Source organism: Daldinia vernicosa (assembly GCF_022497035.1).
Source record: "Daldinia vernicosa strain CBS 139.73 unplaced genomic scaffold F5Y00scaffold_8, whole genome shotgun sequence".
NCBI lineage: Eukaryota > Fungi > Ascomycota > Sordariomycetes > Xylariales > Hypoxylaceae > Daldinia > Daldinia vernicosa.
Window position 1 is genome coordinate 296,987 of NW_025953924.1, and position 23,532 is coordinate 320,518.

General features: G+C 45.7%; 3 protein-coding genes across 3 annotated transcripts; all 3 read right to left on the bottom strand.

Annotated features, from left to right (window-relative positions):
* Positions 1-3,666: 3,666 nt before the first annotated feature.
* On the bottom strand, positions 3,667-5,258 carry F5Y00DRAFT_228326 (GroES-like protein). Its single transcript, XM_048006613.1, has 4 exons — positions 4,928-5,258; positions 4,849-4,859; positions 4,431-4,788; positions 3,667-4,340 (listed from the first exon to the last, which is right to left on the bottom strand). The coding sequence occupies exons 1-4, from the start codon at positions 5,052-5,054 to the stop codon at positions 3,841-3,843; spliced, it is 996 nt and encodes a 331-aa protein (XP_047867910.1). The 5' UTR covers positions 5,055-5,258; the 3' UTR covers positions 3,667-3,840.
* A 714-nt stretch (positions 5,259-5,972) lies between these two features.
* Positions 5,973-8,810, bottom strand: F5Y00DRAFT_228327 (fungal-specific transcription factor domain-containing protein). Its single transcript, XM_048006614.1, has one exon. It carries the CDS (start codon positions 8,632-8,634, stop codon positions 6,319-6,321), a length of 2,316 nt encoding a protein of 771 aa, XP_047867911.1. The 5' UTR covers positions 8,635-8,810; the 3' UTR covers positions 5,973-6,318.
* A 1,021-nt stretch (positions 8,811-9,831) lies between these two features.
* On the bottom strand, positions 9,832-12,738 carry F5Y00DRAFT_204639 (DUF1212-domain-containing protein). The gene is made up of 3 exons (XM_048005415.1): positions 10,709-12,738; positions 10,116-10,651; positions 9,832-10,055 (listed from the first exon to the last, which is right to left on the bottom strand). Exons 1-3 carry the CDS (start codon positions 12,456-12,458, stop codon positions 9,900-9,902), a joined length of 2,442 nt encoding a protein of 813 aa, XP_047867912.1. The 5' UTR covers positions 12,459-12,738; the 3' UTR covers positions 9,832-9,899.
* Between the last annotated feature and the right edge of the window lie 10,794 nt (positions 12,739-23,532).

Here is a 23,532-nt window from a genome sequence, read left to right on the forward strand (position 1 = left end):
TCTTTAATTTTGATATAATATAACTATCGATGAATATCCAAATCATCTCAATATGAAAACGAGACCGGATTATCCGCACGAAGCTTTATCGGTGAGGTTTCACGGCGTCGACTCCTCGTTGGTTCGGATTAGAAAAAGCCCAACTATATCCGTTCGCGTTTGATGTACGAGATGTACGACAGAGTCGGTTGCTGACGCAAGATCGTGTTAGGTAACACAAAGGCTTGTCCGTACCACTACTTTGGTTTTCATTTTGCTGGTAACAGGGTTAATTACCTACATAACTACCTGGGTACCAGGTCGAGATAGCTCGGCTAGAGAAGCTATCTATACCAAATGAGCGGCATTCAGCCCCTGGAATAGACAGGCCCTTCACCACTACTGCAGGTAACAGGTAGACATCCTAGGGCCGTTCTAGCTTCCTTTGTCTTCGTGGGGTTTTAAGTTACCTATGAGAACGGGCGATTCCCTCATACCAACATATATGATATCGCTATTAAAGCCCAGTTCGAGTCGCACAGCATACAAACTTCGAAGCGAACGAAGCCCTCCGCATTCTAACTCGCCCCCGCTCATGCGAAGTACGTGGCCTTCGGCGTGATGTCTACTACATATCATCATAGAGTATATGGTCTCTATGCCGATTAAGCCGGATGTTTGCTGTATATCACATTAGCGAATTCGACCGCTCTAGTGGCCAAGGTTTTCACGGTATTATTCACGGTATTATATGCTGCTCAGTTGCCCCCAAGCTTGGAAATATCTCGTGTATGACTCTTCCACTTCGTAATGAGCACGTAAACGCCGGTGATTAGCTTGAATGGCTATACTAATAACAGTTGGCAATACTCTTGTCCCCGGTACTCATCTTGTCCAGTAAAAATAAAAAAAATGGGATATGAATACCATGGTCAACTTTTTGCGAGGCATAGAGATCGAGTATGAATATTTCGGTAACATACAGAATAGGTATGTCATTGCATAATATTGAGTTCCTGATTAGAAGACAACGCAACGCGTCGGACCGGCACCACCTATACGAAGGCGGATATTATATTCATACGCGGGGTACATGACATGATACCGGGAATGCCCGCTGGCTGTCGTGCATCATAACTTCGGAGTGGATAGTTGCATGGCAGGCATCCAACCACGCAGTGCAGGATCGTTACTGATGAGGAATGCGGAGACGGCGGTCCGATGTGACGGGAACATGACGGCATATAAAACCGGGCATGAGAAGAGAAGCATCTAACCTAGAAAATACTCCGAGTGAGAGGCTTGATATGTGGCCATTCTCCCATCCCGCGCCGAGTATACCTGTCACTTGTACGCAAGCAGTTCTATAACCGCCTTCTCCATTTAACAAACATGGCAGGATGCATACGCCGTCGCTTACACATATGCTTCTCTACTCGATTAATGGAATCCAATAACGGGGATTGTGCGATGGTGATCGTCGGCGCATAGGTGCTACCTTAACATTGGCATACATAATACGTACATAATCAGGCTTACGAAATACAGCCGGGGAAGAAACAAAATGCACTGCTGGAACTTATAATATATGCGAGGATGTGGCTCAGGGGTTCCCATTGTCCAGCATTCCCGTGATATCCTCAGATCCTGCAAGTGTTATATATGCAATTACTCCAAGAAAGGTGAAGATTCTATGTCGATCAAGATGATACATTAGTTTCGACTTCCCAATGCTGAACTTCAATTGGACTTCAGGAGAGCCCTCCGCGCCACTGAGGGCTCTGTGCTGATCTACGGTAACTAGAACTTTCTGCAATGCATTTGGCTGTTTTGAGAAGCTGTCGTGAACACAATAGGGGAGGGGAACTCAACAAACTTACATTGTGGCGGTGGTTAACCCTAGCTCGGATAATCAGCTTCCTTCATTCTATCATACTGCTCAGTATAGGTAGGTAGGCAGGTATGCACATACCTCGCGCATTATCAGATCGCCTACAGCAGAGTCGCATTACAGCCGCTCCCAATTATATCAAGCCACATAAGGCCCATCGTCTGCTTTTAGCCTGAGACAGAGGGGTCAGGGTGCATAGCACAGCATGAGATCGACACTAGCGAGATCGGGGTTAACGACGACGGCTAACCTACGCGTGCGTGCGTGCGTGCCTGACTTAGCCGGGTTGAAACTTATATGTATGTATGTATGTATGTATGTATGAATATCTAAGTAGGATGGCCCGCCGGTCGAAGCTTCGACTGCGACGGTAAAATGCCACCTACGTAGGACCCCGACAGGCCGTCATGTCGCAGCCCGGAGTATGCCCGACATTCGAAGGTTCGTCCGGATATACATACCTACATACATACATACATGCATAAGAAGCAAGCCTTCCTATGCAATATTTCTGCTTGTCTCGCACGCCACGCCGACAAGGGCCGGAATTAGAAGGACGCTTTGGAGCCGAGGGGTTAAGCTACCTACATACCGATCAAGATACTCGCTTGGGCATGTCGATGGCTGCGTAGGAAAGGAAGTAACCTACGTCTGTATGAATACTGGAACGATATAAGACTACGGCGGCGTGAGGCTAGGAGAAACATGGGCTCTAATATACCTAACTGCCTACCCGGTTAGATAGTCATCCGAGTTTGCGTATTGCGGCGAGTTACGTACCTATTTATATCGCCGAATTTGTAATAAATCGGATTAAGTGTAGCTTAGATTAGACATCCTGTAGTATCAGTTATAGACCGTTATAGATGTGCAATTATTCAAGAGTATCATCCTGATAAATTCCTATTTTGGTGAGATATTACCTAGAGAACCTGCATTTGGTATGGATGTTGTGTAAGAAGCGTTCTCTTATTCTTTGTGTTACCATATGTATGTTGCGGTAGTAAGCTTTCTAATCTGACCTTATTCTAGGGGAGAGTAGTGGTAGTCTTGAGGAATAGAGTGTTCTTTGAGTCTTTAGTTAGGTAAGTCCTAAATAACTAATTCAGTAACTAGATATAAAGAAACATTTGTTATTGTCTATTTTTCGAGATTCATTCTCGATAGTTCTTTATAGTGATCATCATTGAACACTGTATTATGTGTCTAAGCTTCTAACCCTAACGATAAGTAAATTTAAAACTGGTTTCTCGGTATATAGGACGATCATCATGGGCTATTCCGAGAGAAGTTTAACTGCTAACCATGATAAAATCGAGAGTCTGACTACCTATAAGCTTCCAATAGCATTTTCTCATTCAATTATGCTGAAAGAACCATAGGAAATACTTCAAGTTTACAAAGATAGCTTGGGTAGTTCTTCTGATATGCTAGATTAGGTACTCCCGCAGGCACCATTAGTTTCTAATACATGTAAAATATTCCACCTAAGAGACTATACGATAAAACCCAGCATCGCGTTCTATAGTAGAAAGTAATAGCTAGCGACGAATCTACGAGCACCATGCATGAAAGCTCGTAGACGCCTTAAGTAGATGATAGCTAGGAGTTCAAGTAGTCCTCATACCATCTTACTCATGCTATACCCCTATTCTGAGCTTCCAGACGTTTTATTTGTCGTGAAATGTGTACCGCCCCTATCCTACCGCTACGCGTTGGTACAGCTATTACCATCTCCTACAGGTCACGAAAGAGTATCAGGACGTGAACTTGAGTATGAAGCTTCTAGCAATGATCTTCCATTTAAATTTTTATACTCTAAACCCCCCAATTAACTCTTCCATCCTTTCCAATTTCTATTTATTTTCCTCTAACCAGCGCCAAGTTCATGCATACCTCTTAGGTATCTATATATGCCTTTTTATGTATCAAATACCCCAGCCGTCTAGCAACAACGAGCCTCCAACTACCTACACCGCAGTCAACACCGCCCTAAGATGCACATCCCCGCGCTCCAACTTATCAATCGCCTCCCTGACGCCCTCTTCCGTCATAGGGAACGTCTCCGTAATCGGGCGGATGCCGTGCAGCGCCGCAAACGCGAGCATCTCGCGGTGGACGTTCCGCGACGCGACGAGCGACCCCTGCACGCCGATGCCGTTGAATATCAGCGGTATGTACGGGATCTCGAGGTTGCCCGAGTCGACGGAGAGCGGGTATATCGCGGACCCCGGAGCCATGATCGGCAGGATGAGCTCCCAGCTCGGCTGCGCCGACGTCGTCACGAGCAGCCGGTCGATCGGCGTCGATACCTCGAGCTTGTCCTTGCCTTTGGTGGAGACGAACTCGTGGGCTCCTAGCTTCATCGCTTGGTCCTTTTTCCTGTCCGAGCCTGATAGCACGATGACGCGGTTTCCCATCTTGGCTGCGAATTGAATCGCTAGGTGGCCGAGGCCGCCTAGTCCGACGACTATTATTCGGAGTTAATACTTTTTTTTTTTTTTTGGGTTTTTTTTTTTTTTACGTATCTCAGGGCGTAATGAGGGTGGGGGGAACTTACCACCAACGGTCTCAGTAGGCCGCGTATTATAAGCCTGCAGAACAGCAAACACCGTAGCGCCCGCGCACTGCAGGGGCGCAGCATCGACATCGCTCATGCCCTCCGGGATCTTATGCAGAAACGCCTCGCGGACGATGGCGTAAGAAGCAAAGCTTCCCTGGTCGACCTTATCGGTGCCGTACATAGCGCGGTCCGCGCAGTAGGTCTCGTTCCCCGTCAGGCAGTTCCGACAGTTGCCACAGCTGTCGTGCTGATAGCCGAAGCCCACGCGGTCGCCCTTCTTCAGGTGCTTGCCCTCTGGACCCACGGCCTCGACGATGCCGACGCCTTCGTGGCCGAGGATAACGTCATCGTGTAACTGTGGCTTTTTGTTAGCAACAATGGCATGTGAAGATGTGTAGGTATGTTTTCTACGAACCGAGTGGAGATCTGTCGAGACTTGTTAGTTCTTATTGCTCGTAGTACGTAAGATGGTAGGGGTACACGTCACGACTTACCAGTACCGCACAATCCAGACGCCGTTATTCTCAATAATACCTTGTCCCCAGTGAGGTTCTCTGGCTTGGTGGCAGAGCTCTTAGTGACCCCGTTTTTGGAGCCTTTGTAGACTGTGAAGGAAGTCATGATGGAAAGGGGGTAGTTAAGTTGTTTAGAGGAATTTGACTAGTTATTATAAGTTTAGTTATAAATTTAGGAGTAGAATGATAGCGGTGTTTGTTAAGATTGAGGCTTTTGAGCTGATGACTGAATTTTATAAATTTATATTCGAGATCCGATGTCCTTTTATATGTATCCATGTCAGCTCTGAGACATTTCGGTGTCTCAGCGCTTAGACCGTTGATATGTATCATTGTATGTGGCTCCCAAGGGGCAAACGCTGATTACGACTACTCATCGGTTTCTAATTCGGCGATAGGTAAAACGAGCACCCATTTCCTTATTTCCTTATTCAGAGATAGGTGAGCTACTATGTACGGTATTGTTTCTTTCCATTTCTTTTGTTTATAAATTAGGTATCTAGGTAACTATGCTTTACTAAGCTATAAATTAATGTCGTCGTATACTCACTCCCTTAATAAGTCAAAGTTTACGGCGGGTTGTAATTCTCCTCCGGCTTCTCCTTTAGGACTCGGGATGCGAGGGGTTAATTGTTAATCGGTAATCGGGCTGATCTATTTCCAGCTTGCGAGTTCTTACTAACACCCCGCATCCGCATCAATAGATAAGATTGATCTTTGAAACCTTATTGATCCTTTCCGAGCCTCAAAGTAACTCTGATGTCATATTTAACCTATTTAACCATGTGCATGTCTATAATATAAGATTCGGATATTTGGTTGCTTAACTAATCCACATGCATCGCGGTACTTTATTCCTACGTAATTCGTAGTTGTTTACCCTCTATGTCTTAGACAATGGATTGACTATTCAATATCGTCGGCAAGTCGATTACTGAGCAGTTTCCCGGATCATTACTAACCGGCACGTCAGTTGATTAGCCTTCAACCATTATTCACTTAAGTTGGATGGATGGTTAACCAGCCCATTACGCAGCCAACTATATCATTGCATTAAGTAGATATGTATGTAGGTACTATAGTATGTGAGATGGCATCATGTAATTTATAATTGGCTATATAAGTGCTTTTGTTGAAAATTCCCACCAACGCCTCACAGATACAGAGTAAAACATACATACATACATGGAAGTTAAATAGGAATAGATGAACCAAACTGACATCATTTCACAGCCATATCATTCCATACGCCTGGAGCACCTTGCATCCCATATGATAGTCGAAAGGGGTCAAGGAAATACGGTAACGGGAGGAGCCTCTTGGGATTCGAATGTCTCTATGCAGACATTCTATTAAGCTTACGCTTGCTGTTATCCGTATATCCATTGGGCGCCAGGGTCCCCATTCATCGTCGGCCAGGACAATGTTCCGAAGTTCCCGAAATCTTGATTGTCGAAAGTGAAGGCCATATCAATAGACCCGGCCAACATGCCCTGCATAGGTAAACCGGTCCCATCGTTATAACCCCAATCTCCAGCCGCCGTTAGGGCTTCGGTGGGGTTACCGTCGGTGAGTGTCTCGCCATTTGTAGCCTCCCAAGTACTTGAACCTAAAGGCGTCTCGTCCGCCTTCTGCACCGAATCTTGGTTGTCTTGTGTCTGCTTGATGAGTATATCGGCCTGTGCGATGACATCGCGCGTAATAGCAGCCGCACTAGCTGCACTTTTGATGCTCCTTTTCCAGATATCAAAGACAGCTATGGCGAGGTCAACAGCGTTTCTTGCCTCTGGGGTTGTCGAACTTTGTGGATAGGCAACCACATAACCGATGAGTGACATGGCAGCGTTCCACTGCCACTGAGATGCCTCATGCCAGCCGGTAAGGATAGATGTTGACGAGAGGACTTGATGCAGGATACGTGTCAGTGCTATAGCGTGGCGGGCGCAATCTGCAGCGATTCTGTCGGCAATTGGAGTAGGTCCTGCTGTCGGAGCAAAACGGACGAAGGGACGAAATAGGTTTATGCATAGATTGTGATACATAAGTTCCAATAGAAGACGTTGCCGCTGGAGCCAGAGCGATGCGAACTGTTCGATCTCGAGAGGCGTGAAGTCGGTGGAAAAGGGAACACCATTTCCCCCGCGTTTAGTTTTAAGGGCATTGGGGACACATTTCACCCAGTCCTCTATTCGGTCTATATAAGGACCCAGAAACTCCGCGTGGGATTCGATGATCTTTGGGTCATTCCGCGAAGCCTGGTCGTCGAAGATGCTGGTGGTACCGAGCTGCTTTTTGTAGAAGGCCGTATAAGTTATTCGGATCATCCGGAAGAGCTTAACGTTTTCGAGGTTGAAAGTTAGCCATGTAGCGTCCTCTCCGAGAGGAGCAAACACGGAGCCCGACAGCGTTGCGCATTCCCGGTCATCACCTGGTAGGCTACAAGTAGTATCGGAGTGATCTAGTTGGAATGGACGGCCCAGTTTCATGCTGATCTTACTATCAAAGACGTAGAGAGTCCACAATAAGCGCTTCCGCATTTCTCGCTCCCGCTTCGGCATATCTTCTGGCGGCTCTAGATGAAGGCCGAGCATATAAGCCGTCCGCACGGCCAGCGTACAGGTGCTATCTGACATGTTCGGGAAAGATGCAGAGCACAGATATACGGATGACAGGAGGTGGCACTGCAGCGTTAGTATGGTAGGATTCTCTAACTCGTTGGTTAATAACCTTTGGCAGCGTTGATAATACCATCGGCTACCAGCGATGATATCGTTGATGTCGTCCTCAAGGCCTGGCTGTAGCGCTGTGTTATATTGCATACATAAGGCAATGACTATGTCGACAAGCGCCGACGGCTTTCGCTCTCTGCCCGATGTTGTCCATAGGGATTGATAATGCTCCTTGAATGTACCTTCATCTAAAACTAGTAGTGAGGTGTGGAGAGACTGCCAGAAGAGACTTATGAAATATTCTTCCTGTGTCGGGGTTAAATAACTTCCTGAGATGGCGGGATCTCCTGTCACTGTAGTAGTCGGCCGATTACTCTGGTCTCTCGCAGAGGTTTGACTTGTCCCGTCGAATAGCTTTACTGGGTCTGGTAGCATGCGATCGATAGGCCGGGCTTGTTGAAGAGAAGTATTCAAGAAGGTGTTCATACGCCTGATGAAGTAGAATAACGACGAGGCACCATACCACGTTCCCTGCTGGGAGCGGGTGGTAGGAATATGTACCCCTTCCCTCGACTTCTTCTTCCCTTCCGGACTGTTTCCATGTTCCCCCGGAGAATCGAATGCTTCGGGACCCTCGGAGCCGGAAGGCCCTGACGAAGCGAGACTCGACGGCGTCTCAGGCGTATTGATGCCAGTGCTAGGTTTTACAGCAGCCTTACGTTCGTTCTCAAGTTCCCGCTCTAATTCTCTCACCCGGTTTTCCAGGCGCTCGATTTTCCGATAGGCGTGAGGAAGAGTACGGACAGGAATCTCCCCTTGACTGCACTGGCCATTTCTCTTCCGGCAATTCGAGCACGGGAGATGATTATCACATTTAATACGGTGTACACGGCACCAATCACATGCCCGAGCTACTTGACTCCGCTTCTGTCGAGGTTTGGGGGGTTGCGCCTCCGGAGTTAGCGGAGCGCTCGATTCGGTAGCACCCGCTGTCGTTCCAAGGAATGTGGTGAACATTGGCCTGTCAAATTTGACTTTTAAAATATGATAAGCTTAAGATGAAGACGCGAGGGATTGAAACTTGTAGGTAACACAACAGAACAGCAATGAACTTTAACCTAGGGGCGAATTTGAAAAGGCGAAACTAAACTAAACAGACTAAACAGGCGGGGACGGGGAACGGACGCATAACAATGGCAGTTACCTTCCAGCCTTCTCACTCAGCAACCAGGATGGGTGCTACGTAATAACCAAGAACCTCCTAGATTACCTAATATAACTAATACAAAAGGGGCTAATATTTAACCGCCATCAACAACGCCTTCCAATGCTACCTTAATTTTTTGAAATCTTTTTAATGTTTCGCCTTATCAGCTTATTAACTTTACACTAATCGACAACTAAAACCTTACTAGGATGCATACTTCACATCATTTATATTTCTATATTTAGACACACTAGGTATCTTAGGTACATATATGTACCTCTAAGGTACAATACAACTTGAAGCTCGTAATTCCAAGCACCCCATGCATAGAGAAATATCACGGGATTTCCACGTGACGCTTTAAATATAAAACCATCTCCAAAGAATCTTGACTACATGCCTCCTAACCTATATGCGTCGATTAAGTCATAATTATAATATTAGGCTGAATCAGTAGACTTGACAATTCTCTGGCGAAAATACATGACGCTATGATTCTCTCTACATTGCAAACATCATAGGAAGCACGCGACTTCTGGCTTTGTTTCACCAAGGTAGTTAAAGACACAAGATTTTCTGCTATTGCTTATGCAGCTAAGATATTTTCCTTTTCCTATAAAGTACATATTTGTAAGAAGAAGATAAACTAACTAATATATGAGTGAATTCGGACATGACAAAAATGGTTACGTTGTACAGCTTTGAGTTGAAATATAAGCGACAAACATCAGTCCAGCGCTTGGAACTTTCTGATGCAGTCGTTCAGCATTTTCCATATTACAACAAAAGAGCCATGACGCCGTTGCATATGCCGATACCTCATATCACATATCATAAAGGAATTCCTCCAAAGTGCCACCAACCAACCCCGGCCGCGAGGCTGAATCCTCCGCATTACCTCTATAATATACATTTATATGCTGCCCATAACACCATCTAGTTCTATCCTCTACAAGCCAATGGATTTTTTTTTTCAGAACTCAATGCTCGCTTGCTTATTTAAATCAATTTTTCCCAACGCTCGAACGCCCGAACTGGAAACTAGGGAACGAAAAACGGCAAACATCGCACAGATTTAGAGGGTCCATAAACCGCTTCGGCGTTTCCCTAGCGGGTATACGATGAGTGCGCTTAGGAAAAGGCCGACAGTAATACCGATAGCAATTTGGATCATCGATGCGGCGACGTTGAACACTATCGTATCAAGGGGCTGACCTTGTTGAATAGTGACCTATTTGAAGTGTTAGTCGACAATCTACAAATGCGGTTAAGAGTGCATGCCAATACTCACAGTACTAGTGCCGTTGATAACTTCTGTAGAATTGTTTAGTTCATTTGCTGTGCTCAGCCCGCTCAAAAGGCTTCCCGTTGCTGCTAAGCCACTGGGTACCTGCACGAAGATAGCGGGCAAAAGAGCGGCAGCCGCCACGCCATGCCTTAGCCTCGAATATAAGTTCGCAAGGACACCGACAGTGAAAGCGCCTAATGTGTTGGCGATTTGTGGGCTGGCCGCAAACTTGGGGCTACTGAAGAAGTTCACGATGTATCCGGCAAAAGCAATAATAACCATAACAGGCATCTGCTTCCATTTTGCCTGGTTGACGAAGGCAAGACACATAGTAAAGATTGGTACAAAGAAAAATCGGTAGTAAGTAGGTATAGGGTTTGGACAGGTCGTTGCCGAAGTGGCTTTAGGATCCATCAAACCGTAAAGTGCGGTTCCAACAGTGATACCAAAACCGAGGAAGAGCGAGTAGATAATAGCATAGACCATACGAATGGAGCCAGGTACCAAAGCGCGAGATTGAAGCTCAAGAGCAGAGCACACTATAAAAGTATGTTAGAGATTACAAACCCGGAACGACACCGAAGATATGCACTTACAGACAAACCACCCAGGGAGAATCAATGCGATGGAACTCTGGGCCAAGGACGAGAAACAAAATAGCGACCCGCCCGCAATGCTGCCAAATGCTCTACTCAGAAAACTGGTTAATACGGCAGCAGTGATCTCGAAGACATTATTGTAAAGATCGGACCGAGGCGCGACGATGATTTGTAAAGTACCAACAAGACATCCCAGGAAGAAGCAGATAGGAAGGTCGATCAACTGTCCTTCAAAGGCAAACGGCGCAACTGACGCACTTGCTAGCCCGAATACTAGGACTCTTAGCCACGGATGAAATTTATCCTTGGTTTCCATAACCGTCGATAGGTTTTCGATAGCCTCTTCCAGGTCGATCTTGTCGTGGAGGACCAGCTTGTATATCTCATGAACATCCCTGAGTTTTCCAAGATCGATCCCCTGATTAGTGCGAACGATTTTTACCTCGGTGGTATGTGTCGAGCGGTCATCAAAAGAAATAATCATGCAGCCGGGCAGGTAAAGGAACTGGCCATCGATCTCAAGCACCCTAGCTGTCATCCGCAGATACTCCTCAAGACGGTGAGTCGGAGCTCCATAGAGCATAAGTGCTTTACACATCTTAATGATATACTTTTGCCGGGTTAGTGTCTCCGCAATGTGCATTGTAATACGAATCTCCTCTTCCATCCGTGGTCGACCGAAACTCAATATTCGTCCGCTTGGGCTACGCCGGTGCTTGGGTCGTTTTGGCTTTGTGATGCTAGGTGCGATGCTAGGAGCGTTATTGTTATTCGCCCCTGGTCCACTAACCCCAGCGCTGGCGAGACGCGCAGATGCCTCGACCAAGTTGGCCAGAGTATCTTGCGAACGATTCTTTTCATACCATTTGCGCCGGTTAGGTGTTGTAGCACCAGAAGAACCCGGTGTAGTAAATTCGCTACCATGCTCAGACTTTCGGCCAGATGGATAATTAAAGGAAAGACCGGAGTCAGCAGGCTTATACAGCTTCAAAAGATTTGATAGGACACTGGAACGATATTCGGTCGGCGGCGTCACGTATAGCTCGTGTTTCTGTCCGTCGACGGGCGTAATTTGACCGGAGCTCAAGGCGGTACTGGTGGTTGCTGGATGATACACTCCAGGGGCATTCCTTCGCGTGTGCGATCGGACAAGATTATACGCTTCCTTCTTCACGGACCGTTGCTCCTCGGAGGCACTCTTGTGTGCGGTGTCACCATTGGCGACATCTGTGGGATAGTCGTCCAGAGCTATACCGGGAAATCCTGGGGGCATATCCCCAACACCGCCGCTATTCACCGTTTCAGCGTCCGAGTCCAGAGAGGTTCTCGTCGACCCCGGAGCGGATCGCGAGCCCAGTAGGGTTGCGGCAATCTGCTGAGCACGCTCCTGTGCTGCGTGGGCCGACATGACCTTCTCGGAAGCAGGATCATCGTCATCAATAGACTCGGGAATACTAGTCACCGAGTTATAGGAATTCCCACGCAAGACAGAAGGCCTTGGCCGCGGAGGTAGCGACAAGACATCATTGCGTGATTGCGTCCCCGAGATACCAGATAAATCAAAAAAAGATGGTGGCTCGACTCCGGCGACACTATTAAAGCGTACTCGGCCTTTTTCCTTTCTCGTTCCGGCGTTGAGGGCATTTATGGCAGTAAGATCGGGCGATGCTGGACTCTGAGGCTCCTCGGTGGGAGGAGTCGAGGCCGCACTGGCATCATTGCGAGGTGTCCCGGGGGTTTTTTCCATGCCGAGAGGATTAGTAGCTCTAAAACCAAGGACCAGGCGTAGAACAAAAGTAAACAAAATTTAAAATTTAATAATCGGACGATGCAAAACGTTATTCGGTGAGTGTTGCGAAGGGACACAGCGGATGGGTCCTAGCGAAACTCTACGTTTTATTTGGGACGAAGGGTATGGCGAAGCGAAGAAGACGAGTACGAGGTTGGGCTAAGGTCGGATGGATATGTTTAGTAAAAGTTAGAATAGGGTTCGTAAATTCGAGTTATCCGATGCAATGCCCTGGCTGTACAATCGGTACAATCGGAAAAGTCCTATACACAATGGGTTGAAGAGAAGCGAACGATGAGAAGTATGATCAAAGGATAAGTCGAACCATTATTGGGAGGTTAGGTTACGACAAAAGGATTCGCAATGTCCAAGGCGTCCTTTACTATGTAGGCTGAACAAAGCGAAGGCACGAGAAGGGCGGTCCAGAATTTAATAAACTGGGGACAAGCTCCAGACCCGATACAGATCTTCAAGCTCGGGGGTGGCTCGTTGCTCAAACTAGTGTCGTGACGCGCAACATGAATGTAGGCTGTGTGTATTTTGTGTATTGTATATTGTGTATTACACAATGCGGTAATGTACAATTCAAGATATATACACCCGTATATACCGATGCGGATATGTCCACATCAGTACAAATTCACACAAATGGTGAATGGTTCATTCAAATGGCGACAACCGGGTGGGCCACACCTAACATAGATACACACCCAACACCCAACACCAGACCAAATAAGGAGGGATGAAGGGTGAAGGGGTGATAACGGGCCGATATAAAAAAATGCTTGCTGTTTAGCAGAGTTGGATTATCATGCCGCTTGGGATTGGACGTTGACAGAACTACCGGCAGACGAAGTTCATATGGGATAACGTGCAATGAACAACGAGCAGAACATGGTTGCTCATGAAGTGCGACCCTTCGGTGGCTAGCTGGCTTAGCTACATAGAACAGCCAGGCCAGCCAGCCAGCCAAGGAGTCGAAAGGGCGACACCCCCCCTCCCCCCTTCCATTTTCCTTATCTCGTTGGGGGACTCCACCGTCTATTTTCCTTCGTTCGAAGCGGGTTAGAAGGGGGAAGAGGAAAATTTAGAAAAAAAGAAGGACCTGGCGATTATGGGCGATCCAGACCTTAACGAGAGGGACCCAATGTCTGGTTGGGTGGAGCGGCAAGGAATACTAATGGCTCGTAATGTTGTGTCCTGACGTCGACGTTGGTACCGTATGTAGAACGAAGTAAGTAAAAAAAGTACGGTATAAAGTGGGACAGATGATGCTGTAAGAACTGAAATGCACGGATTGTTGTGTTTCCCAGCTTCCATGCATTTACCATTTATCAATCATCTTGTCATCTTGGGCATCTAAGCTGCGATGTGGATCAGTGGATCATGTCTGCTTCCTTTTTAGAGTAGCCAAGGATGAGCTCTGTCCAGCATCTTTAAAATTCTATGGACGGATTGGCCGATCAATTCCTTGGCTTCTGTACGTATATATTAAGAATAGACAACCTCCCGGTAGTGAAACAGGGCACGGCAGAGCCGCAGGGGCAGTATTCTGCACAAGTGCTGCAGAGAGGTGCAGAAAATGCAGAGGGGAGGGAGAATTTGGAAATTTGCTGTAAATTTCACATGCGCCGTATGGTGCTTCAAATGCCGTTTTAGATGATTGGAGCGGTTCGTGATTCGTGGGAACCACCACAAGAAACCATAATGGGAAATGTCAAGGAGAAAAAAAAAGTTTACACTATGACGCCTGCGGCTGTCAACGGCTCCAGCGGGACGAGGTTTTTACATTGCTACTTTAGCCCGCCTGCCAAGTCCGATTTCGTGGCTTCCTTTCTTCTATCTATCCGCTCTATTAATTGGTGGTTGCGCTTAACGAAGTTTTTTTTTTCGTGGCTTTTTTTTTTTGTTCTTTTCTCCTTCGTCCTTCCTTCTCTTTTCTCTAATTTCCATGTTAGCTGATAGCTGATTGTTTTAGCCGTGGCTGCCATAGCTACCAGGACTAAAAGGGCCGGAATACCACAACAGGGTTAGTTTTATATTAGTGCTGATCATTCTCAAAGAGCGTACATATGGGGTCCATTTCTTTTGCAACCCGCTCCTGACTATCTAGGTACGTAGGTACATTTCTAGGTTAGGAGGTACCTAAGTACACATATCTACAGTATACATATAATGTAACTGGCAATTTAGAATTTTAGTAGAACCTATCTATATCTCCAGCTGATCGCTGATAAGGATACATCGTTTGTCTATATAGCGTCAATCGACGCTCGATGATATCACATCAACAACTCATTCCAACCAATTCTTCCAACCAATTCCCTCCCCTCAAACCCCCTCATCCCCCTCAACCTACCATCTGCTGCACTGCCCCCTACCCGTCTTTCTTCACTCGTATTCCGTGATCGTAACTCATACATGCTTTACGTACCTACATATATACAATATATCGTACATGGCCGGTTAAGCATACGCAAGTAATTGATCTCCCCTCCGTGTGGTTGCATACAGCTTTCTCGATCCTACGGACATGACAAACATTTATTCGGCCTGTTCAACCGTAGCAGACCATCGTGGTGATACCAAGGTCCGATCATTTCCTTAGGCGTCTTAGTCGTGGAGCGATATATTAGACACGACACTCAGATAGACAGATAGATAGACAGACGGATAGATCACCCTACCTTGTCTACATACATGTCTAATCCGTTCATACATGTCTATAATACAACACCCGGGTTCCGCGACCACCCTTGTGTTCCGGGAACCTGCGATGTCAGCCGCTAAGTGCATCGCGGCCTGCATAACATCGTGTGCTATAGAAGATGATTAACTAATCCTTGCCTTGTGCATAATCGGCTTGCGCCGCCCAGTCGGTCGACGCCAATTAAGTCACGCTACACCGCGGCCGATCACTACCGACGGATGTAGCGCAATAGCTAGACCCGGAGCTTCACAACATCGCTCAATCGGCGCTACGTCTGTAGTGTAGTCTCTTTGAGATCGTTTTCTGGAGACTGGAGACGGGAAACTGGAGTAGAAGGTCTACTACACGTGTTGACCTTGGATTCTTAGTACCATGATTCTATCTCCTTAGTTCAGCCACCTTAAGCTCTGGCATCTTGCGGTGTCTGGTGTCTGTGCGGGCTGGGAAAACTCCACCGTCTAGACCTCGTGGACCCTGCTTCCGAGTCAGACTCGTTGGTTTGTGTCTCGCGTTTCTGTTTTTAGACCCGTAACCGGATCAGCTCGCAACCTAAGCGCTAGATTGCTGGGATCTTGCCCAATGACGCCAGGGTATCCTCGACTATCTTGGGCCGAAACAACCTCATGTCTTGCGAAGCCGACGATAAAAAAGCAAGCCCGATTGACCTTATCTCATCAAATCTCATCGCCCGGAGCCTATTGCATTGCCACATCACCATCACTCCGTTGTTGCTGAGTTCGTCATCTCTCCTGCCCCTGTCTGTTCCTTTAATTTGACGAGATTGGTATAATATACGGGATATACGGGAGTACGCTTGCCGGAGAGCTTCGTCTCCGCCTCGCTCACTGTCCCAATAACGGGTAAGGTGCCCAAGCGGACACACACCAATACTTCTTCTTTTCACATCCCATTGGATGAACCTTTCCGTGAAGAAGAATGTCTCCTTGTGCGCTTCGTCCAAAGAGCGCTGAGAGCCCCCATAAACATTGGTTGGCCGTGATTCTGGCACTACTATGCGGCTATCTAGTTAAATCCGAGTTGGCAATCCGCGAAGTCAAACGTGGGATGAGTGTCAATACCTATGAAAGCCACTTTCCATGGCACAGCATACTACTGGCCCCCAAGCTGTAGGACTCCACCCGAAGAGACCGGAAAGAATTTAACAGGGGCGCGTTTTGACATTGGTGCGGTCTTCGCGAGTGCTGGGTGTCCATAATCAGCTATCGCAATACCTAACCGTCAATACAGTTGCAGGTGATAAATCAACAACCAAAATAGTTGAAGGAACGACACTTTCCGGCAGGTTTAAACGAGAATATTCTAACACTTCGAGGATCGACAATGTGCAGCGTTTGGGCAATGCCTACTTAGGTAGTTATCTAGATGTGGCGCCGGATCCAGGAATGAAGTTGAGCGACGAAACGTAGCAACGTGGTAACCCAGGGTGTGTATGAGTAAGGCACACCAAAAGACACCCCTCCCCCAGCAGAAACTCTAGGCACGCTGCAAGTCATTCTTGGCCCTTATGGCAAATGCAATTCCCGGCGAGAAGTTTCCTGCGAATTGTAATATTCGGTTGCCGTACCTGACTCGCATCGAGAAGCGAATATTGCCAGCATACCACCAGAATTGACATGAAACCTGTGCTCAACGTTACTCTACAGAGGCGAAATGACGAGCCTGGAGACCAAACGAAATGGGAAACTGGATGCGGTGTCCGTCACCATAGTAATTCTACGAAGATCTCTATGCGAGATCATTCTTGCCACGTATATCGTTGCTTGCCGCTACTTGCTTCTTCAATGCCCCTGAACGTATGTAGGTAGTCAAGAATAAATTGGTTGGACAGCTGCAGTATGGATAATTCTCGAATCGTACAAGCGAGCATCACAAAAGATTGGTTACGCATCCGGAGGTGCACCTCGGAACGCTTCATGGACCAAGTTGATTGGAAGTAATCGACCGTCGTAGGGAAGCAACCCTATGTAACAGCTAGTACCATATAACTACTAACCGGGGTTATGAGGCCATAGAACCAAGGATGTCCGCGGCCTGGGTGGGTTATAGAAGGATGACTATAGATAAGGGGAGCAACTACGGTCAACGAGAGGATAGTTATAGAATAGTACACCTTCATTATGACCGCAAACTCACTACATTCGCTGTGTTGTGTCACCGCCACTTCACACATATAAACGAACCGTAGATAAGATGATCCAACGCCCAAAAGAACCCATCGGCGGGCCTAGACTATTGAGTGCTACCCTCTGTTGTTGCGAGATGTGAGGGGCTTTGGGTGGTAGCCGTGGACAAGTAATAGAGATAAGCACATGTTTCTAGTTTTAGACAGAGTAAAAGCCATTAAACTTTAATATGGACATATAGAATCTCTCTGTGTGCCGATATGGGGATTTTCTATTGGTGTTTGCTCGTCTGCCTGTCTTGCTAATAATATGGTTAAACCATCCCATATACCCACCTACGGATCTTAGAGATCGGACTATTTTACGTGTAGTGAGAGGTACTCGGTATTTTGAATTTGGTAATGCGACGGTAACATATCTTCACTATACCAACGTAACCCTCGCAAAATATAGTATGGTAAGATCTTAAATGTCAACTTAAGCTAAAGATGCACTTTAAAACATAAGGCAGCTATTTCATGTACTTTGGTTTATGTGAGGATCATGCTTCTTCCAATACCCAGATATTACGAACACTCAATCCTACATTGGTAACAAGATAATGATGATACAGTTTGCGGTACAAATAGTGAACTCAGTAGGTCTAATCTAAACTCATAAACTCAAATGCCGGAACTAAACGTCTTACATGCCTCTTACGACCAAGCCAATTAGGATGTATGAAACCGTGGACTTTGCATATCAACTTAATGAATACCTACTTACTACCGCAGGTAGCACATTATTGCACCATAAACGATGGTACGAAGTAATTAATATATTGTGGCGAATAAGCAATTGCCTTCAATGCTTCCTCTTTTGGGGCAGACGGACTTAAGAAGAGTCGAGTGACAGTTGCCCCAAATAACGTCAATTGATTATTATAACGCTAGGTTGACTGGAGATTGAGATGGTGCAAGTCACTGCATGTTTTCAGATTACTAGAATTCTTAAAGTCTAATTACCTACAATGGTACCTGAGTAGGAGTTAAAAGGGGGAAATTATGAGATGTGGGTTGAAAAGACAACTCGGCCTTCATACCGGTCCAAGCTGTTGGCTTCAGGGGTTGTCGGAATAGCATCCTCGTTATTCCCAAGTCAATGCTGTTTAGGTTACCTCGGTACGGGAATCTCTAACAGGTACATAATATTTGCGTAAGTTCTTCAACACTTGATACATATAGTCTCCAAGAGTATATTAGCTGACGTATAATACTCTGCAGCCAAGAGTTTTGGTAACCAATTGTGTTTAGCTATGGGAGGCTCAATTATATTGGTAGAGGCGAACGGTAAAATATTTTGCTTTGAATTGATTGTAAATTGAGATATACTAAAATTCATTCTTCCTAATACCTCCAACTAGGTTAAGCCTGTCTACTTCCACACAAGGTGTAACGAAGTCTTGAGATTAATTACTCTATATCTCACATCAGGAAAGTGACGCTTGAATGAAATTGTCGAACCAGTCTAGTGGTATAGGGGCTCTCGCTTTGCCTCGAGACTGCTGTGATATGGCAAACTCCCTTATGAGACGTGCAACTATTATATGCTTAGTACTCTGTCTCATACCAAAATTCCACGGAATAGATAAAGTAATTTTGATTTAAAAGAAAAGATGCATGATATTCACCCAGAACTCAGCTGTTTTCGCGGAGAAACTAGTCGAGGGACAGGCAATAACCTCACTCTACCTCTTGAGGACTAGTTTCGACATGCGAATACTCTACGAGGTCTTATACTAGAATCTTATAATGTGCTAAGTATCCCCTAAACTTTGTGGAAACGACGCTCGAATGAGGATATCTTGCCAGCACATAGAAGCAGGTCTAGATTCGAAACGATAGCACGCCATGAGCAAGCGTTGTTTCCGCATTGGCACAAATGATATTGTCACCTCTGTGATTAAATATTTCTCATCAACCATTCTCATTAATAGGTCGGCTTCCGGGAAATAACACAATTTTATTTGTTATAGACCTGCTTCTATGAAAGTACTCTCTTATAGGGTTATATTCTTAATCTTGTTAAGTCACTTGATAAATCTTTAACCTCAACGGCTACCAAATAGCGAAGTTAGCAAAGAGCCTCTAGTGATCTTAACAACTTGTGACATATAAGGCGTAATTGCTAGTTGCTGTTTTCTTGCGACGCAACTGTATTCATTTGCATAGCTGCGCCGATACTTACATTCACTAATGTTAGTCTCCTTTCTAAATCTTTGAAATATTTACTTTCAAACTGAAGTATTTGATGATCTAGTAAAGGACCCTCTTTCAACTTTCTTAATCGTTATCAAAGTAACGGTTCTTCGAAACTGATTTGACGATGATCGTAAGAATCGATACCGCGGAAGAGCCCAATTTTCAGCTATCGTAATAGACATCGATACATATAGTATTTACATTGCCGCGTATAAGCTGCTACCGACGATGGAAAACTCTAGTTCTATGAATCAAGAAACCGCACTAACTAGGCTCCCCAAGCATGATGTAGGTTAGTAACGCGGACGTAATCGCTAAAATCAAATATAATGGTCTTCTAGTTGTTGGCTAATTTTTATACTACGCCCCTGTATAATGAAATCTATGTATCGGAAACCTTACGAACTAGTGACCGGCGTTAACAGTTGCGAACTGACACAACCGTCGAGGCACGAACAACCATGGCTACAGGTAAAACTGGACCACCAGCATGGCTAGAAGCTCTAAATACCTTAGAGATCTACGGATTTAACACCGATGAATTTCTCACCTGTGTAGGGATGTATGCTAGTCGTCCCCTCTAGCTATAGACTTAAGATGATTAAGAGGCACTCCCTAAGAAATCCCCCTAGTATGGGACATTATCCATACAATTAACCTGGGAGTTAAGTAGGAAACTTCAACCTGTGATTTTCACTATAATAGTATTGTGTTGGGTGGTTCGTTATTGCGGACAACCTCGTTTAGGGTTGATAGCGACTATATCCTAGTACTAGTCTGTCTCTCTGGATCAAGTGTCATATTTCAAGTTAGTAAGTGGCAAGATATGTATTAGTGCAAGCTTTTAAGCGTAACACTTAATACTACCCCGTGAAACTCGCGGGAGTGAGAGAGAAGATTGATTTTATCAGAAGTGTTAAGTGATCATTGACTTAGACATGGTAATTCCCTCAATGCGTAAAGGCTACCTTGGTTAAAGACATGTTTATTTGAGAATTGACGGTCACATGTTTACGTGGACAAGATGCGAAACTACACGTCTATCTGGCGATGGCTATTTATCTGTCTATAACGCACAAGTTACGCCAACTACTCTTGCCGTAGACCCCGTCTCTACGTCGGAAGCATCGGGTATATGCTGAAACTTTATCCCTGTATTGATGGTATTATAATTAATTTAGCACATCGTGGTCCCATTAGGGTCTAGTTCTTACGAATCTCGTCGTGTTCATACCACATGTGTAGTAACGGTTAGATTTAGTAACGGTTGTATGTAGTAGCAGTTGTAAGTATCGCAAAAACGACGCTGTAATTGCTAGTTAACAATTACGCCTTATATGTGACAGTATGTATTTCGAGGTTAAAGATAGGCGGGGGAAGCGAATACGAACAACCAAGAGTAATAGATGGGACTGAACGAAAACGTCTGGTAGTCGCGCGAAGATGCCCTGGCTTTTTATATATTTGCTTGCTGGTTATTGGCGCTATTCAGACAAGAGTCGTAGGGTTAGATACGTAAGCTGAAGAATTGGTGGCAAAGGCTGTCACTAAAGCTGAAATAGTATCGCATTGACCCTAGATTGGGCTGAATGTAGTATTCATGGGGCGGGGATGCTTAAACTACCTAGCTTATGAGGGTTCGTAAAACTAGCGAAATGGAAGGGATTTTATACACGGCGTAAGACTTTATAGTTCGAAGGACGATCGACTAAGATTCATACGGGGAGGGCCGAAAAGCTAGCGGAGTCAACGGAGGGGATACCGACGCGTAATTCGTTATTTTAAAGTCCGGGGAAGAGTGTTGGTGAAGAGGCAATTTTGACACCTTAATGTGAGTGCCCTAGCCAAGCCATAATACAAAATTAGAGGAACATTCGTTGGCTTTGAATGTAGATGTAAGTATTAATCAAATAGAAACACTGTTATATATGTTCGTCGTGACTAAGCACTGGATATATAAGTTTGAATAAGGAAGATCCTTGATGAAGGGACGGGGGGAGGACGTTTGCTTGGATGTAGAATCGTAGAGCTACTGGCGTGAAATTTTGGTTCGGATCGCCTGAGCTGAGAGCTCGCCTTGTATTGGGGTATAGCCATGAGCTCGGATCGCATACTAATCCCGTCTAGTAGGCGAATGTAACCGAAGCCAGGGGTAAACCAAGATCTGAAGCGGGCTAGTGCGGTTGTCTTGTGTTAAAAGGATTGAGCTAGACCTAAGTGATCAGAAGGACGTTTAAAAAGGTGGCGCACCTACCAGGATAACTGTTAGTAGAGGTGCGCCAGCTTTTTTGACGCCTTTTGGTGATGTAAAAACTGGTGTGTTGACAGTTCTGATAAGCATCTCATCAACGTCTCGACTCACCGGGCTATACAACAACACATACACAGTATTTTAAAGCTATTAAGAGGAGCTATACTAGCAATTAGTATTGACATGTAATCCAATTCAATTTACTAGAGTAGTACCGACTGTTTGGGGGCCGCATATCATTGTGGATTAACACGCGTGGGATCGACGGTTCAATTTTACATATGCGGCGAGCATCTCTGGGGAGTCTGCCGAAAGCTTTCGCTACCATATAAATTGTGTAGATCGTTGCAGACTATTATGGGGATAGAGAACTGTCTGAAGATAGGTATGTCGGTATCATTTGAAGAGTTGACTTCTAGGAACTAGTTAGACCTTTTGTTTTGTTGGTGTTGTACCTGTTATATGGCCTATGTACGGGACGCGCATTAAAAGGCTCAAATTAATTCTTAGGGCTAGTATGTAAAATGAAAAGACGACCTAGGCAATGGTAGGATAGGTACCTACTCTTATCATAATGATTTATGTGATTCAAATCATCATACGCTGGAAGGACAGGGTAGAGTTGCAAGCCGGGGAGGACGCTGTAATAATAGATGTGTTAAGGACCCCCTTTGATCCCCTGGCAGCATTCTGTGCAGTAGTCGATCAACTTACCAATAGCGAAGGGGATCAACCAATGGCCTCTGCAAGTTGCAACTGAGCCGATTGGTAGAACAGCTATCATAGCTATCACAATGCTTTGCAGCGCGATGCGTCTTGGCCCAATCGAGGCCTAATGGACCCGAAACATTGCGCCTAGAGCCGTCCATCGATGGGATCAAAGCACGTATGTTAAACATGATACCGGCATCTATTTCATTATGGGTCTGAATCCTTCTATCGATTACTCGGCTTGTGGATAGAAGTGGTGTTGCTTCCCGCTCTGCATCTGCAGCTTATCTCAATGCGGGAAGACGTCCACCCCGCGAGTCGAGTTCACTTGGAACATCATTGGAACCAGTATTATGCGATAGCCGGCACGTTTCAAGGGCCACCCTTCTCCGAATCGCGAAAAGAGCCAGGACTGCCAGGGGTTTCTGAAGAGAGGAGCGAACCCATTGCCCCGGGTCTATCTTGATTCATAGAAAAGGACGAGAAACGTGTCTTGTGGGTAATCGAGCAGACAAATGAAGAATTGATATACAGAGCTTGAAAGAATCATGAGGTTAAGATTGTCTGCGCTAGATGGAGGGGCTTGAGGCGTGAAGGGATGAACCATCGCGGTGGGCCATAGCGTGCATAAGTTCAGATGTATAACACAGGAGATGGGAAATGAAGAATTACCTAGTTTGGAAGTTTTCGCGAGAGTCAGTTGACTAAATCGTCTGTTTAGTAAACCACGCAGTTAGCAGTTAGCAGTTAGAGGGGAAAACATCCGAATAGAGGTTTCTATGATCGTAAGTCCGAGTATGAGGTATGAGGTACGTATGTCTTATATACTGTGCGCTTTTTAGTCATGACGTTATCCGGTGATCTGTTTTTATATGTCTACGTGTATGCTAGATAGGCTAACCGCCTTATCGTCAATTTAGAGATCTTGTTGACGGCATGAGGCCTCATGTCCGCGACAAGTTGAGATAACCGAGTC